At 40.7% G+C, this 10,273-nt stretch overlaps 1 protein-coding gene across 3 annotated transcripts in view; it reads left to right on the top strand.

Moving 5' to 3' along the window:
- The first annotated feature begins 449 nt into the window (after positions 1–449).
- Positions 450–10,273, top strand: part of SLC25A36 (solute carrier family 25 (pyrimidine nucleotide carrier), member 36) — a 39,503-nt gene continuing 29,679 nt past the window's right edge. For 2 of the 3 annotated variants that reach the window (XM_011958108.1, XM_011958107.1), the window contains exon 1: positions 450–725. In XM_011958108.1, coding sequence (XP_011813498.1) covers positions 685–725 — 41 coding nt within the window. In that variant the 5' untranslated portion in view covers positions 450–684. The remainder of the gene's footprint in view (positions 726–10,273) is intronic. The other variant, XM_011958109.1, reaches the window with a different exon arrangement.

Genomic DNA, 10,273 nt, shown 5'->3' with positions numbered 1-10,273 from the left:
CTGTTTGTGAGCCTGTACAGGAGTATCCATGCACAAACCTTTTTATGCATTGTGCGAAATGTTACTCTGAGATAGACACCAAGGGAATTGCTGGCTCATAAATCCAATTTTTTCAGAGTAACTCTCTTGTGAACCCGGAACCAAGGCAATTTTTCCCGCCCCGCCAGTTCCCTGTTCAGGAGAGCGCAGCCGTGATTGTCGTGTTCATTCTGGTCCGGACGCCCCAGGTCTCAGATGCGAGAGGCGCGGTGACCTACCACCCCGCGGGCACGCGCTCTGGCCACGCCTCGTGGCCCCTTTCATTGAAAGAGCCCACGGGGATCACGTGAAAGAGCCCTGCAGAGTGCGTGACGTCACGACGCTCAGACCAATGGGCGCCTCTGTTTATGTCGGGGGCCATCAAATAGTCATCTTTCTCCTACCATCCCCCGCCCACCCTCTGTCGCGCTGCGCCGGGTCGCTCTCAGCCTTCGGTGGAGGGCGGCGCGCTTAGGCAGGCTGTAGGGCGGCTAGAGTGCCGCGGGGAGGGCTGTGCCGGTTGCTTTCTGCAGCCGCGTCTTGGCCAGCTCTCCTCGCCGTCCCCGGGGCGCTGTGCGTCTCCAGTCCGGGACCGAAGCCGCCTGCCGTAGCGGGCGGCCAGATCCGCGTCCCGCCTCAGCGCCCGGAGGACATGCGGGAGAGAGAATGAGCCAGAGGGACACGCTGGTGCATCTGTTTGCCGGGGGGTACGGTCCTGGTGGGGCGTGCGCACTGGGGCTGAGGGTGCTGGGGCCGAAGACGCAGGCGAGAGGGGCGGGGGGTTGAAGGGGACGAGGAGGGGCAGGGGTGAGGCCTGGGCGGGGAGCAACCACGGGCCCGCGGGTGAGGGGAGAGACCCAGCCCGTGGGTGGCGTAGGGGGCTCCGGTTCGGGGAAGCGAGGGGGTGAGGCCCGGGTCCGAGGGCGAGAGAGGCCCAGGCAGACAAGCTTGAGGGTTTCATAACCCGGGCCGGGAGTGAGGTTTGGGCCCGCGGGGCCTGGAGTGAGGCGGAGGCCGAATTCAAGCGTCTCAGGAGATGCCGGCGAGAACTGGGGTCGGCGCTTGATTACCCGACCGCCTCTGGCCCCGGCTGCACGCTGCAGTCTAGCGGGTGTCGGGGATGCAGGGCCGCTTTGAGTAGCCTGGCTCCGGATTTCGTGTAGGTTGCATGGCCCAAGGGGACGGAGCGGAAAGTGCGGAGGCTGAGGACAAAATGGGCGCCGGAGCCTGCTTCAGGCTTCGCTCCTTGCCGCGCGCTTGGGCCTCCGCACGTCACTCACGCCCCACCTCGGACCTCGGGCAGTTCATTTCCGGGCTCGGCTTTGCAGGGTGGGTGGTAAGGGGGCTACGGGATCCAGCGGGGAAGGCGTTGGTATTCTCCCGTGGTTGCTGTGGGGTGTTTCTAGGCCTTGGAAAATTTCTTGCCCGAGCTTTTCCAGGTGGTGAATGGGGTGCAAAGCTTTGCAGTACTTTCGGGGTCAGATTCCTTTCGAGAAAACCACCCCTCTTGTACACCGTTTGCTTTGCTGCTGCTTAGAAGAAAGTAGGAGTGGAGAGAGGTCAGATTTTTTTTGAAGATAGTGTTAATAGTTACTATGTGTGTGCAAGATTAGGACTAAGCCCAAAGTCTTAGTTCCCTGATTGCCAACATGAGTATTAGAGCTGCTAATTTAGCCTCCTGTTTAGATTTGTTCCTTTATATCATTTGGAGAATCATAGCAATTTTAAGCGTTACTTATTTGAAGGGTTATAAAGAGTTTTCTTATCAAAAATGGCTTCGGTGAATTATGCTGAGACTTCTACCGGCATCTTCTTAAATACTACAGTTTTTAGATCCACCACTTTTAAGATTATGAAAGAGATATACATGCAGTTCTGTTCACGGTGTCTTGCTTTGAGTTGGACATATGGACTCTATTGAGCCAATGATGGCAATACTTTAGGTTGGCATACTTTCGTTCAACAAATATTTATTGTACACCAATTATGGGCCAGCCACTGTTCTGGCATAAAAACAATATTTTTCTATTAATCTGTGAGACCCAGTTTAGGCAATTGGCTTTTCATATTTCTGAAATGTTTGCTGTCAGTAATCAGGCAAATTAAACCTTTTTTTAAAAAATTCAGTAGCTGTGTAGATGCTCTTGAAAAAATCTCATGCAAATAATTGAGTTCGCTCGTGTAATTAGATCTATAACACCTGAAGTGAGGAGACCACAGACGTAGTCTAGCACTATTTTAATTTGGGTGAAAAATAGACACTTTTATTTCAATTGCTTCATCTATAAAATTAGGAGATTGTATTATATGATCTCTAAAGCACTTCTAGCTCCTAACATTTCTATTACTCCGCGTTCAGGATTCATATATCAAGTTTTGTTAAAAATGGGGCATACTTATTATATTTGAAATAAACGTTAGCTTGATTGCACTAATTTCCCACTTTGGATTAGGATCATCATTTTGTTATTATAAAAACATGTAAATATAGGTTTTCTGGTTTAAGAACAGGAATGGGAGGTTTTTGTAGCATGTAAACACATAGATTAGGAGCTCCATCCCGTCCCCGCCAGTCTAGCATATGTAGTTTATTTAGACTATTAAATGAGATATTGGTATGTAGAATCTGATACAAGGTAGGTGCTCAGTCATATAATTTATCTTCCTTTGCATTTCATCTTGATTTTATTTTTATATGTGGTTACATAAGTGAGTTAAGTAAAACACACCTTATCTATTTAAAGAAAGCCCAGTATATTTTAAAAGAACCATCAGTAACCTGTCACAGTGTATTTAATCTTAGGCAAGGGTTTTCAGAATATGGAGCCTTTGAGTTGTTTTTCTGATAAGGAAAATTGTAATATTCAAATATGTTTATCAGAATCCCAGATTTCTAACAGCCTAGTAACTGTATTGTTAAACACCATCACTGGACCTTGGTTCTGGGTGAAATACTGACATGCATAACTCGTGCTTTCTTTAAGACACCCTTTGATCCCATTATGCTTTTGCCAGAGTTAATATTCAGAGTTTGTAAGGTCAATAGTTAGGTTAATTGAGTTAAGGAACCATATCATGGCAGCCTGTAAAAAAGATGTAAATATAATTTAGTTTTATTTGTACCTTTAATACTGTATGTATATAGAGATGAAAGCAATATGAAATGTATTTGTAAAGACTGATAGAATTATACATTGTCCAGTTATTGTATCGGCGGCATGTATATTTACAGAGGCAGCTCATTTTTTTGTATTTGAGGGAGATGCTGTCTCATATAGGAGCTATATACCTTCAGATTTTACGTAGATGAAGTTTTTTCTTTGTAGCTTCTATGACAGAGAATTTAATATATGTAGTGAGTAAAATCAAAGATGATCTAAGAACTGTCTGTTTTTATATCCTGGAGCTCATTCATTTGCTCAATCATTATTATTTATTTAAACTCCCATTTTGGTATAATGAATGATATTTGTTAAATTATTTCACCGGTTTTCTTGAAGATCAGGGCAGAAGTAGAATACTTAAAAGTATAATTAATGTGATTTATTTCCCCTTCACTCTGACCATATTTTTATTAGTCTCATTTCCTTAATTTTTACTACCTCTCCTTTTCCTCTGTCTTGCTCTGTTCAAGCTGCTATTACAAAATACCAAAAACTGGTGGCTTATAAATAACAAATATTCCTAACAATCCTGAAGGCTGGAAAGTTCAAAATTAAAGCAATAACAGGTTCGTTGTCTGATGGTGGTCTACTTCCTCATAGAAGACACTCTCTTGCTGTATCCTCATGTAGTAGGAGAAGCTAGCCAGGATCTCTGGTGTCTTCTAAAGGTAGTAATCCCAAATGTCAGGGCTACAATCTCATGACCTAATCACCTTGAAAGTGTCTGCCGCTTAATACTATCACCTTGGGATGTGAGTAGGATTTCATCTTATTAACGTTGGAGGAGACAAACATTCAGACATCCTCCTCCCCTTTTTTTCCTTCTAAAAATGCTTTCTGTTCTTCTTACTAATAGATTGCAAAACTAAGGGAAGTTTCTTATCCTGTTGGATAATATTCTCAAAGAAACCACTTTTCTGTAAATGGATTACTGTAGCAAAGCAGCTACCATTTTTCTGCAAATGGATTAGTGTAGCACAGCATTGTGGGTCAGGGATTCTCCTTCTTGAGACCCTACTTGTGGTCTGAGAGTTTAAAACTATTTTCATAAAAATACTAAGACATTATTGGCACAAATGTGTTAACATTTGTCCTGATGGTGCAAAAGCAATGATGGGTAAAACTGCTGATGCCTTAGCATGCATCAAGGCAGTGGCACCAGACTATAGTCATCATATTCACCTCTGGGTACTTGCAATTAAAAAAAAAGCCAGTTTAACTTAAGAATGCTAATTTTATTAAATCGCAACCTTTGAATACCTCTATATTTAATATTTTGTGTGACAAAATGGGAAATAGGCATAAAGTAACTGCATGCGGAAGTGGGGTTCTGCATTGTTTCAGTTGTAGGCTACACTAGCTTCTTTTTTTCGTGGAGACCCGTTCTTTCTTAACGATTAATAGATTGACTACTCAGACTAGACATTTTCTCAAAAACTGAAGGAAGCCTTTTTAAGGAAAACCACTGATAGCATTTGTTACCAATGACAAAATTCTAGTTTTCAAACAGAAATTTGAATTTTTGAATTGACCCGTGTCCCCCAGCCTTCCAATACCTAAGGATGTTTCTGATGAGATGGTGATAGTAAGTGTACATTTTTTAATACGTTTAGAATGTTTTGAAAAACCTGCAAACCCAGTGAACCGGTATTTTTCAAATGACTGATATATATATGATGTCATAGAGTCAGGCATGGGTAAAAGAGTCATTCAGATTTTAAAATAGACCAGTGGATTTTAATACAACAGTATGAAAAGTTTACTGGTATAGTTCAGATTCTACATTGCAACTAATCTTTAAGAACCTACCACTTGTCCAGTTTTAAGATAGTATTGAAGAATATCGACATTTATCTAAAAAGGGACTGTCTTGTTTAGTAGTTGTTTTCATTAACTAGAAGGCGTTAAGTGCTATGGGGAAAAAGTGCACCTTTAAGGGCTGTGGTGGGAGTGCACTCTAGTACTAAATCGAATGATGATGAATCTTATTGAGAAGATGACATTTGAGTAAAGACTTGGAAGGGAGCGAATTAGCTATACAAAAGGAACTAGCCCCAGTAAGACCCTAGTCCCAGTAAGACCCTAGCCCCAGTAAGACTGAGAGAATGAGGCAGGTATGGCCACAGTGATAGAGCCTTCTTAGGGCTTTAAAGGACTGTGACCTTTTCTATTGAAATGGGAGGAGTCATCATAGAATTTTTAAAGGCTAATTGGTCTCTGTTAGACTATGCATGGGTCAGGGGCAAAAGTAGGGAGTTGATTTGGCTATTTCAGTAATCCACTTGAGTGATAATGGTGATTCAGACTAGGTTGGAAGCAATGGACATTGTGAGAAGTGGTTGAATTCTAGCTAGACTTGGAAGGTAAAGATAGTAAGATTTTTGACCTATTGAATGCAGAGTGTAGAAAAAGAGCAAAGAATAACTCCAGGGTTTTTAGTTTGGGCACCTGGAAGGGGGGAATTGCTGTCAACTGAGATGGGCAAGGTTGCAGATGGAACAGAGTTGGCGTAAGGGGAGATCAGAAGTTCCATTTTAGACATGGTAAGTTTGAGAAGTAGAGAGGTCAAGAAGCTGGTTGTTTAAGTGATTGGATGTATTAGCCTGGAGTCCAGGAAAGAGGATTGGACTAGGGATATACATTTAGTAGTCATTGGAACATAAGTGGTGCCATGAGCCTAGTTGAGATCACTAAGGGAGTGAATATAGAGAAGGGACCAAGAACTACCCTCTGGGGACTTGAATAAAAGAGAGCAGGAGAAGAGGAATGAGAAGAAGAGGAATGAAGAGAAGAGGAGGAACCAGCCAAGTAGACTTCATAGTGACTAAAAAAATACGGTATTCTGAAATCCAAATGAAGCAAATATACAAGATCTAGAAAGGAGTAAATAATCAACTATCCAATGTTGGTGTCATTTAAGATATCTGAAAGCTGTTAACCACTGAATTTAACTGAGGACCTTTGGTGACTTCAGTAATTTCCAGGGCAGGGGAGTAAAAGTAGTAGGAGTAGGAGAGAAATTAGAGACAACAAATAGACAATTTTAAGGTTTGCTGTAAAGGGTAGCAAAGAAAGGGGGAAATTTACTAAACCTACCACATTCCCTCAGCCTGTTTTGTTCCTATAATGGACTTTTTTTTTATTTCTCAGTCTCGTATCCTACTATTTTTCCTTCAAATAGTAAGCACTTTGAGGCCCCCAACAAAGGCATTGCTGTTTCTTAAAAGACCTATTTGCACAGAGATTTTGGTTTTTGTTTTTTTAAACCAGTCTTGGTTACACTGTGCCTACCTTTACGAAAACCAAAAAACACTCTAAATAGTGGTAAAGACTATACAACTGCATCTTGGGCTGCATGATACAGCTTGCTTCCGTGTTTATCTAAGTTGGCTAAAATTTTCTGTATCACTAGTCTTGATTTTTGCTTTATTGTCCAAAATAAGAATAACCTGTGAATTTTTTTCTGCATCAGAAACACTTATACTTTAAAAAATGCTGTTTTATTCTGAACCACGCATTGCTGACTTTTCATAAGTTAGTTTGTCTGGTATATAGATGACCATCGCCATTTCAAAAACTTGTATTGTTTCTTTGTCTGAACATTAAAGCTTCAGAGAAAATAGTTACACAATGTACTACCAGAGAAACAATTTTTGGTGAGACTTCCTTAATGATTTGCGTAGAATTTCAGGGACAATCTACATTTTATTATTATTATTATTATTATTTTGAGATGGAGTTTCGCTGTTGTTGCACATGGTGGAGCGCAATGGCACGATCCTGTCTCACTGCAAGCTCCACCTCCCAGGTTCAAGCAATTCTCTTGCCTCAGCCTCCCAAGTGGCTGGGATTACAGGTGCCTGCCAACATGCCCAGATAATTCTTTGTATTTTTAGTAGAGACAGGGTTTCACCATGTTGGCCAGGCTGGTCTTGAACTCCTGACCTCAGGCGATCCACCCACCTTGGCCTCCCAAAGTGCTGGGATTACAGGCCTGAGCTACTGCACCCAGTGCAGTCTACATGTTTTAAGATTGAAAAACTCCTTAAGTTTGGCTGCCATTTTAAAGAAAGTTCATCTTTAGTGAGTGATATTTCTTAATGTAACTAATACCCTAAGTAGAGTATCACTGCAGGCAGAAAAATAAAATATTTTATCCTATTCATCTTGCCTTATAAAGCTAAACACTGTGTACAGTTAACAAAATGAATTCTGAAGTACCTTTTTAAATAATATGCACATACAAATATTGTGGATCTCATCAGAAAATATTTTGTTCATCTGTTACCTTTCCTGTTAAAAACAAGTTTCCTGATCCATACATGCTCAAGAGGTTAATATTGAGGACATATATCTAACAGTGCCTTGGATTTTTTCCAAGTATGGCTAGTTAAAGTCCTTTTAAAGCTAGGGGAGCCAGATCTAGTGGTTCAGCAGCTTGGGACTATCCAGTCGATGGAGTTTTATGTCTGTGTACTGTCTTAGGGATTCATGACTGGGTATGATGGCTGAAATTCATCTGCTTACTATTCATATTCACTTAGTGAACAATTTCTTTCTCCTTTCTCTCCCATCTCCCCACCCTCAACTTTTGATTCCTGTGCTTCAATAACTAGTGTGGGAGAGCACTTTGAGGCCCCCAACAGAGGCCTTTCTTACAAGACCTGTTTGCACAGGGTTGTTTTGTTTTGTTTTTTAAAGCAGTTTTGGTTACACTGTGCCTAGCTTCAAAAACAAACAAAAAAACACTCTATCTTTTTGCCACTCCTTTACTCAAGAGGTCCATAAAGGCCCTTAAGGTAGCTAGCTAGATGCCCTGGCACGCTAGAATTTTTATCTTCATTATATGCGCCAAGTAGAAACAACATTTGAAAGTTCTTAGACAGTTAAACTCTAAAAAGTTTGGCTTTACTAGCATCTGCAGTATTACCTAATAGGCTAGAGATGTGTCCACATTCCAGTAAATTACTGAGATGACTTGATAAACTTACTGTACAATTTGGCAAACATCATGAAAATGAAATAGTTTAAAATGTCTTATAAAATTATTCAGTGATAACCATATTAGAAAATTTTAAATATTCTATAAGATCAATACATAGCTATGTGATTATTTGACTCACCAAGCGATCTTGGCCTTCTCATATCTTTAAGATATAACACATTTGCCTATAAAACTTTAAATGAGTGTCGATCCAGGTCGTTTTGCTCCGAACATAAAGAACATGTAGTTACTTCTAATCTGGGTATACCAAGGGTATAGTGACCAGGGGTATAGTGACATTTAAAGAAGCTTTTCCTTTCTGAATTTTTGATGTTACAGAGTAATGAACTTATGCTCTTCTGCTACAGACTTGGCTATTCTGTCTTTGGAATCCTTTGCCAGTCAAGAAAGCACACAGAACAAACCAGTGACTGTTTTATAGAAATAACTTTGAATTGTAACTTTTTTAAAATAGTAAAGCATCCAGCCTTGAACTGTGTTATTAATAGCAAATTACATTGGCCACAGCTTGCAACTGATGTCATCCACATCACTGGATCAGAGGGAAATAAGACCAGTAATGAGTGCCTGCTTCTACTCCACCATTTTTTCTCTGTTGCTTTTTCTTAGTTTTCAAATTAATATATTATACATCATCTTTCTGTTGTGGTAGATAAGGAGTTAGTTATATTTTACTACTCTCTGTTTCCCCTTTCTTTACATCCTCTCAATATATAATTTGATACAGTTTTTGTTAAATCAATAGTCAGTGCTTACCTTATTGTGACAATACAAATGTTGTTCACTGCAGAGCTAAGTTTAAGTTGTCTATTATGGTGACCTTTCCTTTCTTATGAATAACTTCATTCCTCCCCACCCACCCCCCTGCCACTGCCCCTGAAGTTAATAATTGCCTCCATTAAAAAACTTTTGCTTAGTTATGTGAATACTCATACTTGAACATTTTTTTTTCATATGATCAGCTGTGTTCATCTGTGAGTCTTTTTTTTCCTGGAGACTTCTGTCCCACTGACTTCTGTCATCCTAATCCTATCTTGCTTGGTTTTTTTTCCAGGTCTGCCGTTTCACTATCATCTTGGGACTTCTTTCTCTGTCTTGGGTTATTCTGTTCCTGCTTTTGATTCCCTCCCCACCACCATCTTCTTTTAGTTTACTCTCTTAATTTGTGGAATACATTTTTTAGTTAGCTGTGTAAGAAAAGGGTATACAGTAGACAATTTCTTGAATACTTCTTTGTCGCAGTTGTATAGTTTGGTTTGGTATAGAATTTTAGGATAAGTAATCTGCAGTTGTCAAGAAGTGTGATGCTAATCTGATCACTTTTCCTCTATTATGTGACCTTTTTTCTTTCTGGAAGTTGAAGTCCTTGAAAGATTGCAGTAGTGCATCTTGGTGTGGATTGTTTTTGCATCCTTTGTTCCTGCTAAACTAAGCTCAGAAATGTTGAGTTTGTGTTCTTCAGAGAATTAGCCTTCTGCCTAGGAATATAGTTTTATCGTGTGTGTGTGTGTATGTGTGTGTGTGTGTGTAAGGCATAGGGAGACACTAGGCATCCTACCTTTGTCGTACAGCCTGCATGGCAGCAGCCAGTCCTGTTTTCAGTTCTTTGCCTTAATTCCCTCTTGAATACTTGGTGCCCTTAATCATTAGGCCTCCCAGGGATTCTGCAGGGCAAAACTCTGCTGCTTTTTGGTATTTCCCTCTGCAAGCCTTTCTTCCTCTTTACTAAGTTGTCTTTCCCATTTGCCTCATTGGTTGAAAACTTGCAGCTGCCGATTTCTCTGGGGCTTTCTGTTCTTCTGGCATATTTCTTTAGGCAGTGATATTTTTGACATGGAGAAAAGATAAATCTAATGTAGTTCATCCCAACTGTATTGAAGCAATGGTTGTGTTCTCTACATCAATTCTGATTTCAGTGTGCATAATAATTACTTTTTAAATTGCAGCAAGAGAAATACCAGAGTGTCACCCCTACACTACACACCTATTGCATTCTATAATGTAAAACTGCTTCAGGACAACCTAAGTGCTTGTGCATATACCCACTTATGCCATCCCCTCCTCTCTACAATTTACTTACTTATTT

The sequence above is a fragment of the Colobus angolensis genome, unplaced genomic scaffold, assembly GCF_000951035.1.
Source record: "Colobus angolensis palliatus isolate OR3802 unplaced genomic scaffold, Cang.pa_1.0 Scaffold46, whole genome shotgun sequence".
Lineage (NCBI taxonomy): Eukaryota > Metazoa > Chordata > Mammalia > Primates > Cercopithecidae > Colobus > Colobus angolensis.
Note: the sequence above shows the minus strand (reverse complement) of the source record. Positions and strands in the feature narration are given on the sequence as shown.